This window comes from Aphis gossypii, chromosome 2 (genome assembly GCF_020184175.1).
Source record: "Aphis gossypii isolate Hap1 chromosome 2, ASM2018417v2, whole genome shotgun sequence".
Lineage (NCBI taxonomy): Eukaryota > Metazoa > Arthropoda > Insecta > Hemiptera > Aphididae > Aphis > Aphis gossypii.
Window position 1 is genome coordinate 11,043,711 of NC_065531.1, and position 19,477 is coordinate 11,063,187.

The 19,477-nt window shown below is 26.6% G+C and overlaps 1 protein-coding gene across 2 annotated transcripts; it reads right to left on the minus strand.

Annotated features, from left to right (window-relative positions):
• Positions 1 to 16: 16 nt before the first annotated feature.
• Positions 17 to 15,428, minus strand: LOC114121045 (zinc finger RNA-binding protein). Of its 2 annotated transcripts, none has more exons than XM_027983192.2 (19): positions 15,096 to 15,428; positions 14,107 to 14,243; positions 13,280 to 13,374; positions 11,229 to 11,376; positions 9,873 to 10,099; positions 9,615 to 9,803; positions 8,110 to 8,212; positions 7,828 to 7,998; positions 7,448 to 7,658; positions 6,643 to 6,835; positions 6,379 to 6,571; positions 6,189 to 6,306; positions 5,933 to 6,125; positions 5,707 to 5,860; positions 3,860 to 3,966; positions 2,825 to 2,920; positions 2,508 to 2,747; positions 333 to 468; positions 17 to 261 (listed from the first exon to the last, which is right to left on the minus strand). In XM_027983192.2, exons 1-19 carry the CDS (start codon positions 15,143 to 15,145, stop codon positions 122 to 124), a joined length of 2,901 nt encoding a protein of 966 aa, XP_027838993.1. In that variant the 5' UTR covers positions 15,146 to 15,428; the 3' UTR covers positions 17 to 121. The 2 variants fall into 2 exon arrangements, with proteins under 2 accessions (XP_027838993.1, XP_027838992.1); XM_027983191.2 differs by having other exon boundaries at positions 6,189 to 6,309; positions 15,096 to 15,427.
• Between the last annotated feature and the right edge of the window lie 4,049 nt (positions 15,429 to 19,477).

A 19,477-nucleotide genomic window follows, 5' to 3' on the forward strand; every position in this document is an offset into this window, starting at 1 on the left:
AAAAATAATACAAGTATAAAGGTAATATTACAATATAATTTGGGTCATAATGTAAAATTTAATTTCTTAAACATAAAAAAGAATAGTTAATTAATGTACAAGACTAGTTCACTTTTACACACTATTTAGTATCAATCTTCTCAGTTTCCATATTAGCCACTATACCATTTGTAATTTCATCAGCAGTATCAATAGGATCATTTGTCTGGCTTTGAATTATACTATCATCTTCTTTTTTGTCTTTCTTCTTATTTTCACCAACTTAAAAATATAAAAATCAGTTAGTTATACAAATTTTATTTAAATAGTTTAAAAATGTAATGAAATAATACCATCTTCTGTTTCATTCCCTTCACTAGTTGAACCTTCACGACGTCGCTTGCGAGTAAACCGTTGTTGTTTTACAGGAAGCATTTCCATTCCAAGTACTTTATTCACTTGTCTGAAGGTTAACAATCGCAACGCATTCTAAAAATTAATTATTTTAAATACAATTTACACTTAGTAATAATTATAATAGATATGTACTATTGCTATGTATCATGTTTAATTAAAAGAATTAGATAACAATAAAACATATTATTTAACATTGTAAAAAATGTAACTGAAATATATGAATCTAAAAAATATAGGGAGATAAAATCAATACATTATAGCTCTACCTACTTTGCATCCAAATATATAATTTTATATACATCACAAATCCTAAATTGCACTTAGAGCTTTAGAAGTAAGATGACCAAGTTCTATCCACAATAAATGTTTGTCAATAGTAAATAATTAGAAACTATTTAGAATTTAAATGATTTCACTTTAAATTTAATGGCATGCTTTATTCTTCATACCAAATTAATTATTTCTATTGTTTAGAAGTAATAACATCAAAATACGAAGTTTAAATCTTAAATAATGGAAATATAAGTAAAAAAATTTAAAAAAAAACAGTATGAATCTTGATATAAAAAAAAACCTAAAATCTTGAGTTAATGGTATATCAACAATTAATGATTAAAATTAGAAACAATTCCATAAAAATTAATAATAATTTAAAGACATCCTCATTCTATAAAAACAAAGACACAATTCACATATACATAATTTTAGGACTCAATTTCTATGTACTTTACTATACACGTGTAAGCCAAACAACTGGTTTACTAGAACATCCTCTCAAGCTCAGAACTGTCATGATACATCAAACCAAAATAATCAGAGTGAGCTAGGTTTAATGAGACATTCATCATGGCAGCATAATAAGAAAAAAAGTACTACTATAAATAAATTTAACTAAAAATTAGGTTTATTAAATATAACAAAAGTATGTCAATATGACAAAAATTAACAATAAACTGGGTTAAATAATTAATATGTAAAACAGGGGCGGCCAAATGGTCGATCGCGATCAACCAGTCAATTATGGACAATTTCTAAGTCGATCATGTAAGAATTTATTTTTAGGGCCACGCGCTATATATGTTTCTTAATAATTATAGTAAGTTATTCAATAATAAAAAAAAATTTCTATGGAAGTCGATCCTCAAAGGTGAAGTATATTTTTAGTAGATTGTAACCAAAATAAGTTTGGCCACCCCTAATGTAAAACATTTATAGTTTATGACAAATATATTTATCCTTAACAATTATTAAGTCAGAAAAATATGGTTAAGCATCAGCATGACTAAGTGTCAATCAGTGTGAGCTAGGTTAAATATAAATCATCAGATGTAAATAATCTATTAAATATAAAGCATTTATATAAATATTTTATAACTATAAAGTCAGAAAAAATATGGATTAGCATCAACATGACTAAGTGTCAATCAGTGTGAGCTAGGTTAAATATAAATCATCAGATGTTAATATTATAAAAATCATTGTTTAAATTTTTAAACTATCGAGTCAAGTAAATGTAGTTTAACTTTAACAAACTAATATACCAATCATATTTACAATTATAATAAAATTAATGTCAGATAAATATTATTTAGCATCAGCATGACTATGTCAATCAGAGTGAGCTAGGTTAAATGAATCATCATGTTTACACAAAATAATAATTTTTCATACAATCAAGTTTTACCAACACATTTTATTTTGAAAGTCGAACAGTAATATTATTTATCTAATTATAATAATTACTATACAAGGATCAGCAACCTTCTTTATTAAACCCAAAAAATAAACAAATAAATGTATTAAGAAACTTCAATAATTTTTATTATCAAGATAAAAAATTATTAATACTTTATTTTTGAACGATTAACAATCATGTACAACAAATTGAAGTTTACAGTAATAACTACTCACTGTCACTGAAGAATAATATTGTAATTACGTGATTTCACAACAGCTAAGACAAAGGGTGTAGTTATGTATTCTTTATAATTTATATTTAAATTTATAAAATAATTTCAAACAAGGTATTAACGTAAAGTATACTAAATTATTCACAGACTGGTTGCTAATCCTCACCACCTTTCTTAAATAGTCTTAGAACATTATATTACCTGAGCCGACTGTGTTATGTCCTCTCGTTGTTGCACAGTAAGTGGTGCCAAAGCATCAACAGGATCTTTCTCACATGGATCAACTAAATGAATACCAGTAGCCCCTGGCAATAAGGCACCACTTGCAATTGATTCTAAGAAACGCCTCAATGATTCAGCCGGGCTCAAACCAGCAGCAGCATTGAGTGAATTGGGAGGAAAGGCACTAGTTAAAACACGTTCAACAAACAGTTCCAACATCTGAAAACATTTTTTTTAAATTTAATTGTTTTGAAATATCAAGAATAAATGTCATGAAAATTTTAACTTTCAATTACCCATGAAGTAAAAGGATGCCATTTAGGTTCTCGCATAATGAAGTCTTTTAAAATACGAATGATCAAAGGTCCATTAGGAATTACACCCAATCTAGCCTAAAATATTGTAATAACATATAATCTAATTAATATTTAGTTTAAATAATTCCAATTTGAAATGAGCCATTTTTACAAATCAATTAATAATACATTTATAAAATGAAATGTATTAATTTAAATTATGAAAACAACATTTTTATTAAATTAAGTTAACATTTTTAACTTGATTAATAGTATATTGGCTCATCCCAGGAAATTAATTTCAAAGTATATTATATCAAGTAATTTTTTCTCAATATGTAAAATAATCGAAATGGGACTTTCTAACACGCAATATATCAGCAGCAAATGCATATTTTTTGTACTTTCCAGCCTTACACATTCGGTTATTAATAATATTATTCCAAATTCAAAAAAAATAACAGTTTATACCGAATTACCTAGGATGTGTGCTTAATTTTGAACCTCAACACTATCTATACAAAATACATTCTTTTGAGCATAAAGCTTTGGATTAATTTAAAGAATAAATAATTATATTTGACAATAAAGAATATGTAAAATAAAAGGATTTATAAGGAAATAAATTAAGCAATATGTTCATCTAACTTCTCACAAAATTGGTAAATTTAATCCCCTTTCGATTTTATTTATTTCATGTTTTCTCACATACCCACACATACACATACATACAAACGCACACATCCATCTCATTTGTACATTCGTGTATTGTAGGGACACCACCCTGCTGACCATCAGTTATAAATTGGGTGCCCCGCAAAGCACACGATTATACATTTGTGTACTTTTCAAGTATAAACAATCAAGAAGTATATGTATATAAATACATACAACATGAATACTATAATCTACAATAATAAAAAAAACTTTAATTTAATTTAATTTATTATGTTTTAAAAAAAAAAAAATCATATTTGCTTATGGCAAATATGACAAATTTCGCTAAGCTGGAAAGTAATAAATAAATAGGCAAACCTGAAACCATTTGGCATGCCTGATGGCAGCCAATGCTTCCAAACATTTTGTCTTGTCCAAAACGTGTTCGCCAGGCACAATGGCCACTGGTTCCGTCTGTTGGCTTTCTACAATAAAAACCCCAAACAAAACAAAAAAAAATGTGCTCAGTATGATATTTCCCAAAGAGTGTTTGACCATTACATATATATTAAATAATTTAAAATTTACTTCAAAACTTAATTTATTTGATTATTTTTATCACATAAATGTATTAAATATATCTATTTTAAACAATTATTACTTCACACATTTATACATTCATTATTTTGTAATTATGTAACAATCTTTTACAAATAAATCACATTTAAAATATAATACCAATGATACCATATATTATGTAAGTGGTCCAAATAAATTTAAATTTTAAATCATAAATTATTGGGTGGGTTATCAATAGGACAATTCAAGTATGTAGATATTATAAAATTAAATTAAAATTTACCTTGATTGAATTCATAGTACTTGAGTATTGACACATTAATTATTAAGTTTTACAAGTAAAAAGTTTATAAAAATTTGTTTTGTATAGATAAATTATACTATAGAAAATATGTAGTGATCGATGATAATGTGGTGAATAAGTTTTAAGAAACACTAATCACTTAACCTAAAAAATGGCAGATACAGCCCCCCATAACACTTTGATAGAAATTTCAACCGGACTGCTACCAAAAAAAACTACAATTCAAAATAGGAGAAACATTAGTGATTACAGCAAGTTTGTTGCTATAGAAAATTTTAGATAATTTGAACGACATATTTCAACATAGTTCATGAATAAATTGTTAATAATCAAAGTATATTCTTCAACTTTCCTCACATCCACAAATATATAAGGCAGTCATAGAAATAGATTAAAAACTTGAAGTAGATATGCTAACACGATTGGGTGTTTACCAAATGTATGATTAAACATTACATACAAAGAGACAACAAAAGACAAATTTATACAAATAAAATAATGATATATATTATATTATTTATAATAATAATTTCAACCAGACAAATTTTTACAAAAAAATCACAAATTAAAAATGTAAAATCTTAGAATCCAAGGTAGAATTCAATAGGTTAAATGTCCAACACTTAACTGTTTTAACTTTTGAGCAAATCTTTCAAGTCACTTTTAGCTTTTAATTCCTTGTAAATGTGTGTACTTAAGACAATGGTACAATTTAAAATTTAATAGGTAAGTATAGGGTCATGTTATTGCATAATATAGAGTAATTACGTAAAATTAAGTTCATGGCACAACATAATTAACAAAGTTTTATAAAATCCACTATCATAAATAGTAAATACTATTAAATAAGTTAAATTTCATATCTGCCTTAAGTATAAAAAATATACATAATATTTTTTGAAAAAAAAGCTATTATTATTAGAAATTGAAATTATTATGTTAAATAATCAAATTAACACATAAAACATTAGGTTTCATGGATATTATTAAACACCTATCTCATTGAGTAATAAATTAAGACTCAAGAGACCCACACCATATTAATTCTTTAAATATTACTCATAATAATCTAACTTGTTTTAGTATATTGAGCTCTTTTAATTGAACCAATAAAAATGTTAACACAATAATTATCATAACCACATGGTCAAAAACCCTTTTCAAAAAAATAATAGTACATACTCATAATAAATTTGCCATTTACATTAACAGATGCCAATGTATTTACACTTTACAAATTTAAATTTTCCCTACATACCTGGCCCTGATGCCCTATTATATTTTAAGCTATTAAATATACGAGGATATTATTCCTATAAATAATTGATTATAATTCACTTACCTCCTTCAGCTGCACTCAAAATAGCCTCTCTTATGGAAGGTGATGTTAGAATGACATTTACAACATATTTTTCTTCTTCTGAAATGGTCTCAACTGTTAGTTTTGCATCTGCTTCGTGTTTATTTACAGTATATGTATCATCTTTAGCAACTATCTGTAGAAATAGACAATAAATACATACAGATGTTCTAATGCAGCTAATCAATCATTGAAAAAAGTCAAATACCTTCAATTTTTCTGGTAAAATAGCAAACACAGAGTTTAATAATGATACAGTTGGTGGTACTGTACATATGATTACCAAGTCTACTTCATTATCATGAACTAATAACAATCCTTTAGACAATGCTCCGACACGCATAGAACCAGTCATTGTCTTTGTTATTTTAGTATCATCTTTTTCAGTAGTAAAAGTAAACCTATTTATAGAGTTGTCATTTAATATATTTTAGATAATAATTTTACATGATTCAATAACTCACATCGAGCCATCGCGACCATCTTCTTTAGCTATTGTTGTCTTTTTTGTTTGTTCTTTTTTTACATCAGTACTTTCTGCAACTTCTGCTTCTGGTTCTGGTTCTGGTTCAGGGACAACTACTTCTAGAATTATATAATTAATAACAAAAAATTATTATTTAATCAATCAATTTAAAAATTTAAAATATTCACCAGTTTTCACTAAATCTTCAGTAGCAAGTTTCAGTGCTTTTTCTGTGTCAGAAATGGCTTTTTGTAAAGTTTTTAAAGCATTTTGCTTAGGGAAAAGACTAGAGTGCTTAGCCATAATATGTTTATCATCAACAGTATCATAACGGCGCATTGAATTATGTATTTGAGGTCTCATTCCAATTCCAAACTTCATCTGTTAACATAAACACATCTCATATAACAAACCATTATTTTACAATTATAAACTTTAAACTAATTACATACCATATGAGGAGGAGGTGGTCGGGCACCAATCATTGCTGGAGGACCAAAAAGTGGTGGTGGGCCCATACTCATATTTCTCGGTCCTACAGATCTATACCAATCATAATACTCAACTTCTTCTTGATAGCGTCTTCGATCTTCCCATGAAAATCTATCTTCCATATCCATAAAACGATCAGCCCAAAAGTTAGACCTAAAAGTTTATTCAATTTTAATTAGCATATTTTTTTAAAAACAACTTAAATTTATTTTTTACTAATATTTTAAAATCAGAGAAATAATGACTTCAAATAAAAAAAATTGAATCCATAAGAAACAAAGAACATGCTTCCTATGAATCCGAAATTTCAATTCAGACTCGTCATCTAAAATATCATCATATATAAATAGTACACATAATTTGAACAAAACTTGTACTAAACTATACGAGAAAATAATTTAATGTATTTAAAACTCATCAGTACCATTAATGACTTCATTTAAATTAAATTTTATGTATAAGAAACAAAAAACATGTTTCTTACAGTTTAAAACTTAAATTCAGACTCGTCATCTAATTAGATCATCATATATAAAAAAATACACACATAATATTTGTATTAAACTTATACTAAACTATAAGAGAAAATAATGTAATGTATTTATAACTCATCAGCATCATTAATGACTTCATTTAAATTAAATGTCATCTATAAGAAACAAAAAACATGTTTCATACAGTTTAAAACTTAAATTCAGACTCGTCATCTAATTAGATCATCATTAGGTATTCATTGCATTTAAATTTTAAGTTTACAATTATTACCTGTCTTCTCTTACTCTAGGGCCATCATGCTGTTTGTCTTTTTGCATTCTACGAGCTTCAAACCAACTTGGTTTTAATTCAACTACTAAACTAGGATCCACTTTTTTTTTGTAAGAAAGTCTATGTCTTCGACCCTTCATATGCATTTCTTTAGCATTGGGATCATTAAATTTGCATTCACATAATTTACAGTTGAAACTCACCATTTTACCTAAACAAAATAACAATATTACTATGAATTAGAGCACATATTAGATACATCAACAAACCAATTATTAATCTAATTTATAATAACAATACATTTTCTGTGTTTAATTATGTCTAGAAGTATCAAATTCAATATATTCTAAAACTATTTCTAATAAATAATTTAAACATACCTGTTTCATCTTTTATTTCTTCGATGTATTCCATTCCAACAAGTAGAACATCAGTTTCACCAGTTATAATAGGAGTTACTACAGGAGGTAGACTTTTAGTTTCAGTTTTAACGGTAACAACAGGGGAAACATTAGCTTCTATTTTTGAAATAACTGTTCCCAATTTTCCAGCTAAAATTTTTTTTATTTTATTCAATTTTATAAAACATTGAAATAAATATTTGTGTTTATGAATTATTACTATATTACTTATGTTAAACTAATAGAAACAAATGTATATACCTGCTATAAAATTAACTTTGGGTGTAGCAGTTTTTGAAACAGCCACAGTTTCAGTATTAGGAGGTGGAATTGGTTTACCAAGTTTAGTATGCAAGTTATAAACCTGGAATAAATTTTAAATTAAAATTGCATTTTTGAGTATTCATTTATACACTTTCAATTTATATGCTAATAATAAAAATATTTGTATCAGATATTATTATCAACAATGTACTCTTCAGAGAGCTGGGTATAGAATAATTGTATCATCATGAAATATAATACGTCATACAAATTTTTTTTTAACTTTCAGACTATTATCTCAACAAATTAATTTCAGAGAGCTGGGTATATAATAATGTCATCATTAAGATGTTGTAAAATACAACAAATACTCTTAACTATAAATTTGTTTTTTTCAAATCATTAAAATAAAACTAAATAGACAATATAATAGATATAATAAAATATAAATGCATTTAAGTAGATAATACACACAATTATTATTTATTAAACTCTCAACAAATTTATGAGAAATATCAAAAATTGGTAATCACTGTTTCAATAATTATATTAATGCTATTCGTTATATCTTAATAACTATCAGAATCAAAACTCAACACTTAATCTTTTCAGAGAGCTGGGTATAGAATAAATATTATCATCATATAATTTTAATAAGATGTCGTCTTATAAATTTATAATACTAGAAAAATAAGTGATTAATATTGAATACAGTACTATTAACAATAAATAAAATTCAGATTAATCTCTCTACATTATTAATTTTCAGAGAGCTGGGTATAGAATAAATATTATCATCATATAATTTTATTAAGATGTTATCTTATAAATTTATAATACCTACTAAAAAAATATGTGATTAAAATAAAATACAGTACTTTTAACAATATATAAAATTCAGATTAATCTCTCTACATTATTATTTTTCAGAGAGCTGGGTATAGAATAAATATTATCATCATATAATTTTAATAAGATGTCATCTTATAAATGTATAATACTGAAAAAATATGTGATTAAAATTAAATACAGTACTAACAACTAAATATAAACTTCAGATTAATCACTCCACATTTTTTTTTCAGAGAGCTGGGTATAGAAAAATCATATATCATCATTAAGATTATATTATAATTTAGTCAACTAAATAAATTCTTTTCTTAAATTTTATGTCAAAAATAACATATAGTGCAAGCTCTATGAAAGTATAAACATCAATTTAATAACTAATTATCTAAATATTTAAGCAGTGATAATCAGAAATTAAACTCAACAAATAATAATTTCAGAGAGCTGGGTATAGTATTTTTATCATCATTTCATGTATACATTTTAATAAATACTTTATACTAATTAATTAATTAATTTTAGTAGTTCCAAACATTTTAAACAAATTTTAACCAGATGACGTCTTCATTCAACATAATGATTCAGAGAACTCTCTACTGGAGTCAGTAGTATTAAATCATTTTATATAAATATTATTTCATGTAGAAACTTACTTTCTGATGTTTAGAACCCCTTAAATGTGCTGCATATGAATCAGCACCTGTACAAGAAATATCGCAGAGATCACAATGGAACACTTTAGTGGCCGGATTATTTGAAGGTTTGTTGACATTTACAGTGGATAACTTCGAATTCGCTTCACGTTTTTTATGTTTTTGTCCATCAAGATGTTCTTTATATGTCTGAAGGCAATAAATTAAAAAAATGTAAATATTTAATATAGGTACTAAATTATTAATACTATTAATTACTTGAGTTCCAGCACAGCTAATACGACAGACTTCACAATAATGAATTTCTTGAGATCGATTTGCGAAACCTACCCTATTACCACCTTTAGCACCTCCAGAAAAACCAGTAGTACTTTTTTTAAACCAATTCTGCCTTTTTTGTGCATTATTAGGTCGTATTTGATTTTGATTTTGTGTAGGAAAATTTGTATTAGAATAAACAGCTTCATATCCTGGTACAGTTGGTGCTAAAAATTTAAAGAGATATATTAATGATTAAATGAGGTTCACTAGTTTACAATTTGGTATAGGATTATAAGTTTCAACCAATGGGCCTGGGGACAGTAATATAAATTAGTATTGGGAATACTTTTTCTTAAAATTTAATTTTTAATACTCGATTTTTTTTTTTTTTTTTATATACTATTTGAAGTTGTTGACATTTTGGTATAACACTAAACCAATGAATCTCAACAGGTGTGCAATGGCACACTATTGTGCCTTGAGATGAACTAAGTTTGCCAAGAGAAATGTCTGATATTTGTGATCATAGTGGTAAAAAAATATTGAAAGCAATATTTTTTTTTTAAAATATAGCAACAACACATACTATTAGAGAACTAAATTATTTCAATAAAGGAATACTATATGATAAAGAGAAAATATTTTGAATTATTATAATTGTTGTTGTCAAGTGCATGGAGCATGCCACAATAACTTGTGTTATCATAGCATGCCGTGAACCAAAAAAGGTTGAGAACTATTGCACTAAATCAACAGAATAAAAAAATAGGACAAAAATATACATACAGAAGAACCCCGATTATCCTAACTAATTGGGACCACACCGAGTTCGGATAATAAAATAATATATTATAATATTATTTATCCAATGCATATAGAATTACTAATAAATATTATTGTTATTGACTTATTACACTTATTAATACTCAATACATATTATGTTATTACTTATTATGAAGAATGTTATTATTATTATATTAAGAATAGGTACATATTATTAAATATTAAAGACTTATTTTAATGTACATATTATGTATTATTATTTATTTTTGACAGATGATCGGATACATGAACTGAAACAAAATAATGTTTGGATAATAGCGGGTTTGAATAACGGAAGTTCTTTTGATTATACTTTTTAGTTTTTAAAAGACTAATTTTTATAAGTTGAATAAATAAACTATCATAGGTACTGGACATAATATAGATCTTTTAAAATTGACATTATCAAGATCATTTAATATCCTTCCCAAAAATTAAGAATTTACAGAATTTAACTGGATTACATGCATAAATTTAAAAAAAAATACTCTTACAAACACATCAACATAACAAAAAATATTGAAACCAAACCTTTATTTGTAGTCTGATTAGGAGTAACTGCTGCAGACTGGATTGGATAAGTGACTTTTTGTTGCATGGCTGAACTAGTAGCATATGCAGCTGCATTAGCTTGACATTGTTTCTTTGGAACAACTCCTGTTGTATACGTAGTAACTGCCTAAAATGTATAACATGTTAGTCTTAAATTAATAGTTAAAATAAATGTACCTATATTTGTATGTATTTATAAATTAGTCTGTACTCATTAATCAGTTCCCTAAATTATTGATAAAATTAAGCCAATTTATTGATGATAAGAATATCCATCATTTATTTTTCAATCATAAAAACCTAACATATAAAATGTATTGATAAATATCATAGAACAGTTCAAGAAATTACATTGTTAGAAATAAAATAAAAAATACTTTTCAGAAAAGATTAAGCCATTATATTAATCATAATAGTCATATTACATTTTTTTCATCATAAAAATAACTTTTACAACACTCACTAATTACATAATAAATAAATTACAATTTGTCATGCCATTTTAGAAACAATATACATAAAATAAATAACATATATAACATAAATGTAAAATTACTTCAGATAAAATTTCAGAAAAGATTAAGCCAATGTTAAAAATCACTGATTATCATACTTTTATTTTTTTCATCATAAATAATTAGTTTCATAAATTAAGAAAATATTTATAACAAATATTAGTAGTAAAAAAAAAAAAATCCATATTAAATGGATTTCTTAAATTCAAAATAGTTTATTTTTTCAGAAAAGATTAAGCCAATGTTATAAATCATTGATCATCATACTTTCATTTTTTTCATCATTAATATTTAGTTCCATTTATTAAGAATATATTTCACATAAATGAATATAAGTAGTTAAAAAAAGTATTCTTAACAAGTGAATTACTTTAATCCAATATAAGTTCATTCCTTCAGAAAAGATTAAGCCAATATTATTTATCATAATACTCAAATATTTGTATTTCATCACAAACTAATAAACATACTTAGGACAAAATTAAAGAAAATGGTAGTAAAATGTACAATGAAAAATGACATTTTATTCAAGCTCAATTTCATTACATATTTGAAGAAGCATTAAAATTGTTAAACTCAATACTAAGCTTCAGCACATAAGCACCATTAATTATCTTATAACTGAAACACGATAATATCCAATACATCAACGATTATTAATAAGCAACTTGTATTCGTGGTTGCGCTCGGCTGGACAACTAAGCAACTAATACTCATTTATGACATTAACAAGTAACAACACACATGTGTAAATAAATTTTCATGTTTACAAATGCATAGAAATTTAAAAAAATTTCATATCCATAAGCAATAATAAAAACTGTCCTAAATCTAATATTTAATTTAAGCTAAGGGTTCATACTCTTAATACTTATTGACACAACTATACTCTATCCAGCAAGAGAACGTGCCATGGGCCAACCAATATCAGTTTTTTTGCGCATACCCAAACGTCACCCTGCCATAGGGAAACCTGTTTCGATAGCAGGGAGATGCAGGAGGATACGCAAAAGCGCGTTCTCTAAATAGACAGTATATACATGACTTTATTGTTTGTTGCTTAAATAAGTACTTATAGACTTAAAATAACCTATAACCAAGAAATTAATATTTTAATATTAATCACAAATAATTCAATATTACAACAACAAAAAAGTAATTATCAATATTTTTGCTTAACAGGGTGAATTTTTTATGTTAACTTTGATGAATCATTTAGTAATAAAAGAGTATAATTTAATTTAAATACAATATATGACGTAATAAAAATAAACTAAAAAATCATGAACAATCAATAAAACAAAACTACTTTGAAACATATCTGTGAAGAACCAAAGAATTATTACAACAAATTAAAGAAAATTAACAAAAAAAACAGTTATATTTAGAACTCTGCGATAATACTAAACAAATATAAAATGGCTTATCTTAGATAAGTAGAATTGTAAAATAGAAATACAGATTTTCACAACATTCTAATTAGTTAAATAATTTTAAATTAATAATATCACTTACTTGATATGGGGCATATTGTGGCTGAGTGGGGTATGCTTGTTGTGCATAAGCATTTTGTCTAGTGTCATATGCTGCACTATTGTAAGCTGCTTTTGCTAAAAATATAAATAGTTCAGTAAATTTATTACTCTAAATTAACAAAATTGTATAGTAATGTTTAGGAGATTAATACTCTGTCAGTGAGATAATCAAGATGGCAAACATTGCAACATGACATATTCAGGTTGTTAAGTTATTAAACGTTTCTAAGTTTTATGTCTTATGTAATACTAATATATTAATTTATTTGTACTGTAATAGGTACACCTGTTTAAAATTATTTATACCCAGTTTAAAATAAGTTCTTATTATCTTAGCTTCTTTTTATTTATTAATATGAAATATTTTAGAAATAGTAATGATGCTTTTTTACGCTATTTTGTCTTAAAGGATTATGGTTGTTTAAAAAAAATGAGTTGTTAAATATTCATTAAAATACATAGATAAATTTTTTAGGCTCAAAAATGTAAAACAAATTATTACAAACCGATCAAAGTAAAAAATTCTGATGTTTGAAGCTTGTCAAACATTAAAATAACTAATGAATATTAAATTGGTCAACAAAAATGCAATATATAGAACTAAAAAAAATATATAAAATATCAATAAATTATAAGTTACCAATAAAATAACTAAGAACTTAACCACAAACTATAATTTAAAACATATAACTAATAAAAAAAAAAAAAAATGAAATTGACAAAATTTTATAGATAGCAATATCTAATATGTCTAAAATTTAAAATTATGGGCCCCCTTTAAATTAAATTAATTATTAAAATGAATACCATAAGCAGACTGTGTTGCTGCAGCTGTTTGATAGGAAGCTACATCATATGCGGTTGCAGCAGCTCGTGGTGTTGTATAAGTGGCCGGTGGTACAGCATATCCAGCTTGAGGCGGGGGCTGATAACCAGTTGCAGTACTGAAACAATTTTTATGTTATAAGACTAGTTAAATTATTAAAATATTTAGACACAATAATAAAATATTACTTATCAATATCTGTTATCTATAGTCCATAACAGCAAGTTCCTTAATTATTTAAGCCCACTTTCCAAAAAATAAAGAATTCAGTCAAAAATCATGTATTAAGCATCATAGTTTTTTAGTTTTATTAAGACTAAAAAAGTCAACCACTAAGCTGCCTAAGTTAGAGGTCACTGTACATTCAACTATAAGCATAAACATGGCAGTGACCTTAATTGTCAGAATTCACAAATGATCAACAACCAATTACAAAGTACTTAAACAAATCTGAAATTCACAAATGAATGTACCGAACACAATAAAAATGGGCAAGGAAACAGGGATAAATATGAATGTAGGAACAGCTAAAATTACCAGTACCTAGCGCAGAATATGACAAGCGATTAAAAAAGAACGAACATTTTTTTAGGGAATAGTTTATAATGTCTCAAATGAAAAGTGATGTCACTTCACAATCGAACCACTGGCCAGTCAAATATTTTACTTTATTCGTCTCTTCGTAAAAATACGTAACTCACAAAACCATTGGGGGTAGAAATTATTTTCGTTATACGTCATAAATTAATTTCACACCCACGAGCGAAAAATAATAACTACTATATATTATAGTAGCACAGCAAAAAATATCACCATTTCATCACGACCTCGTGTGCGGTTAGGATGATTATTATTATTATAACCTAGTGCACACTGCATTGAGTCAATTACAAAGACGGCGGTTTGGCAACTACAACCTAACTATTAGAACTACTATTCAGACCGCCAGCACTGTTCAAAATAAACTTACGCGTATTGGGTACCGCCATGTGTAAACCCAAAATAATTATTGGCGGCCATTGGGATGAATCGATTTAACTCTAAATCGCCGGACAAAAACCAGAATAGGCGGCGGCTGAGGACGACGAACAGCAGCGGTTCAGCAGCAGCAAGAGCAGTGCATCACCGACGACCGTGTCTGTGATAATTGACACGCTACTTGAATGGCGATTGTGGATGGTTGGCGTATTAATGATTGATTGAACGACTGACGAGTGTCGACGAAATAGGATCAAAGAGGCAACGTGAAAGAATCGTTGGTCGGCAACCGACATAAAATGGCGTCACGTCTATCCGTCCGGCACCACCGGCCCACAGTAGCGCTTGTTGTCAAGCCAATGCATCAGTGCTACCAATACCGTTCACAGTGCTGCTAATCGTACATAACTTTTTTCTCCATGCAAGTCAAGGTCATCAATTCCATCAATTCCATATTTTCCAAAATCATGTTCACCACAATTATGAATTAAAGATAATATATAGAAATTTTCAAAAAACAAACAATACAACAATAAATTATTTATTAGTATAAATAATATAAATTTGGTGATTCTTTTTATTTTAGTGCAATTTCAACTGTTAAATTTTCATTTTAGGAATATTTAACATAATACATAAAACTAAAACTAAGTAAACGTTACATTCGTAACGTATACATTCATAATATCGACATTATACAATTTCAATATTTATAATCAAATAAAATTCAAATTTTGTATTGAGCTTACGTGTTGCTTTTGGTATTTAAATTATAAATTTAATGTTTTCTATTCAAACATAGAAAGTAAAAATTAAATTTTTTAAAAACTAATTATTTACCTACATTTTGTAAGCAAACTAGCAAAAATATTGTCAATAAAAATAAAAATGTTTAGGTATAACATAGAAACATTATATACGGTATAGTCGTACCTAACCTTACATAAGCCGTAAGGCATTACCACATAAATTAAATAAAGTTTTTTTTATAATCTGTAAAATTTACATAGTTGTGCCATACTTATCCGGCGCAATATGTAGGCAATCTGACTACATTGATGCGTATATTAAGAAAATTATAATAATCCAATAATTAAAACTAAAGCCAGAATTTGATTACCTACCTAAAAAGTATGAAAAAATGCATAAAATGCCATAAAATTGTACTTAAAATTTTAAAAATATAGGAAGTTAAATTACAAACAATTTATAGCTAAATAAATATGTAATGAAAACGTTTTCTAATCATTAAATCCAATATTTGTGTCCAATATTTTGAGTCCAATATTTGTTCAATGGTTTTGATATGTAGGGATATCTAATAAAATGGATGGTTGGGTGCTATCATGGGCATCCCCAAACATTTTTCTAAGAGGGGGGGGGGTGCAAATTTTTTTTATCTGAATACATAGGTAGACCTATTTTTAGAAGCTTATTTCTTAATGGGAATTTTACCGATTGCTGTGGTAATAACATTGTTCCAGGGGGACGAGTGCCCCGTCTTGCCCCCCTTGGGGACGCCCATGGATGGTATGTAACTATGTAAGAATCTTTGCTCCTTAAGTAAAAGTAATTCAACACGTCACTACATTGGATAACTTAACAATCAATAATATTGTCAAATAAAACAGTTCAGTAGGTGATTGTTAGTTTAAATAATTTTAAATGCATAAAAACTTTTTTCGAGTTCCACAGATGTTATAAGCGTATATTTAAAATATGGAATGTTATCTTCGTTCATATCCTCCAGCAAGCCATCTTTTGATATTTCTTTTCCTTCAAAAACTTTTGAAATAATTTTCATCCACTATTTTTATGTAAATTAGCTAATAATTTATTTTGAATTAACATCCAAAAATATTACATGCTATACTTCAATTTTATTTTTCTCTTCCTCTATAACTTGTACAGTATTAGTAAGGTATTTTTTTGAAGATTCCAACCGTGTTATTGAATTTGGTTGTGGCACAAAGATTAATTTGGTATAAATTACATTACGGACTTGTGATATGTGATAATATAAACCGATTATCACTGGCTGACGTGGTAAACGGATTACGGTTTTAGATGATAGACAATATACGTCATTTTCTTTATTATCTATACGGAATATGGATACATATTAAATATAATCTTGGGACAAAATTGTCTTTAAAGGAGAGAGAGAGGTGTTTGGACTCCATCGACCCTCCCCCTACTTAAGTCCCTAATAATATGATCAGACTTTAAATATTTAAGCAACAATAATGCAAAAATACCCACAAAAATTAGAAACAAATCATAAAATGCATTAAAATACTTAAAGTAGTTGAAAAGAAATATTTTAACACATTTTTTTTCTTTTAAAATATTATGATCTATTTACAGTGTAAATTTTACACTATTAATATTTATACTATAGTCTCTAATAATACTAACAAAAAATTAAAAGATGCTAAACTTTTTATTTTAAAGCATATTATTAGTGTACGGTTATTATTAAAATGGCACAATCGATATCTCGTGTGTGAAGTTGGGTTACAAAATAAATCATAATTTTTTTAAATTAAGCACCTAGCTAACTGTTAATTAAATTATGAAATTAAACATTTCACCCAACTTTTTATTATAAATGAAGTACCTAAAGATGCCAATGAAATTTATATTATTTTCACCGATATAATAATGATTGTATTTTTGTAAGCTAGAAAAATAAATTCAAAATAAAACAATTAAAATATTATAAATAATTACGTTTTACAATTTATCTATGGTTAATAATGTAAAAACACATTACCTATCAAAACACATAATAAACAAAACTAATCCTGATTTTGATTTTTTTTCATAACATTGAATTATAATAACACAAATTATGCTAATTAATTCATAAAAATACCTATAACATAATAACACGATTCAAAATTAGAAGAAGCAACCAGGAATACGTTTTTCCAGTCTCTTCTAATAGTACGTTCCTGGTTCCTAATAAATAATTAGGTATTTATATTTTCAAGACTGTATTTTTAAGTATCTATACATAACATAAATTATTTTTGTAAACATGCAAGCTTAGTTTTAAAATACATATGACAATCCTTACTCCGCGAATAATGTAAAATGAAAAATACACGAAAACGGTGAGCATCAGGTGTATCAAGACTCCCTATTGATTGTACATATTAATATTTTAAAAGTATACTTAAGTAGTAAATTTTAACCCTTTTCAATGGATATGCAGTTCAAATGTTTAAATTGGTACGACTTTCCTACCCCCATAAAATCAAACTTTCAAAGCCAAAAATACGTTTATCGAGACATCATATTATATTATAGTTATCACTAATCATTATAAGATTTTCGAAACTTTTTTTTATGCATTTAATAATGATTTTTTTTTTTATATATTGCAATAGACATAAAGATGATTAATGACTTAGAGCATTTTGTATATTTATCTCGCGCATATATCTTAAATTACAATGCGAACTATAAATACATTTGTTTCATGATTCCTCAAGTTTAAATCTGTAATATTATGTTACATTTTTACATTTTTATGTAAAACCCATGATAAAAATTTTAAATGTAATAATTCTATAGCTACTAACCTATCACCGTTTTCTTGTTTAACGATGTAATAACACATATAGGTACCTTTTTTCTTCAGATCATAACTGACGACGCGTGACCAGTGTTGAATCCAGACAATTTCTCTGGGGAGCTCACTGAATGGTGATATAGTCAGTAGATAATTCCTATACTGGCAATACGATATAAAAACATTGATATAAATAAATTATATTTTATTGAACACCATTAGGTGCGGTAATCGTAACGAGTATTGTGCATTTAATAAATAAGTACATTTTGTTGAAAGTTGTATTTTTCAGGGGGTGTGAAAGAAATTTCAGGAGGGTCATTCGCCCCCTGAAGGATACCTGGATTCAACACTGCGCGTGATGCCGTGGTAAAGCTTTCGCAATACCATAATATACATATTTATTATATTATTATTTGATATTGATTTATCATATTAATAAAGTATGAACATAATATCATCATATTAATGAACTTATATATTATAGCTTAATGTTATTAGATACTTTTAGTTTTTAAACTATAATCAAGATCAGGTACAGTCGTACAGATTATAATGTTATTAATTTAATGTAAGATGTTCAAATAATATTAAACCATTAGATAATTATAAATACTAGATAAAAAAAAATAATATAAATAAATTCGGCGGCTATATCACAGAATAGGTATATGGCCATACTAGGTATATATTTATTATAATACATTGCAGTGTTTCCCAACCTTTTTTTACTCAACGCCCCTTTAGATTTAAAAAATCTCATACCACCCCCCCCCTCAATAAATTTTTTCAAA

What these genes read in the sequence shown, in the direction of transcription:
- LOC114121045 (XM_027983191.2), bottom strand. Translation starts at nt 15,145, where the DNA reads ATGGCCGCCAATAATTATTTTGGGTTTACACATGGCGGTACCCAATAC. An exon ending in CATGGCGGTACCCAATACGC is followed by an intron (nt 14,244 to 15,095) that starts GTAAGTTTATTT and finishes AAATTGTTTCAG; the next exon opens with TACTGCAACTGGTTATCAGC. An exon ending in CAAAGTTAATTTTATAGCAG is followed by an intron (nt 7,999 to 8,109) that starts GTATATACATTT and finishes AAAAAATTTTAG; the next exon opens with CTGGAAAATTGGGAACAGTT.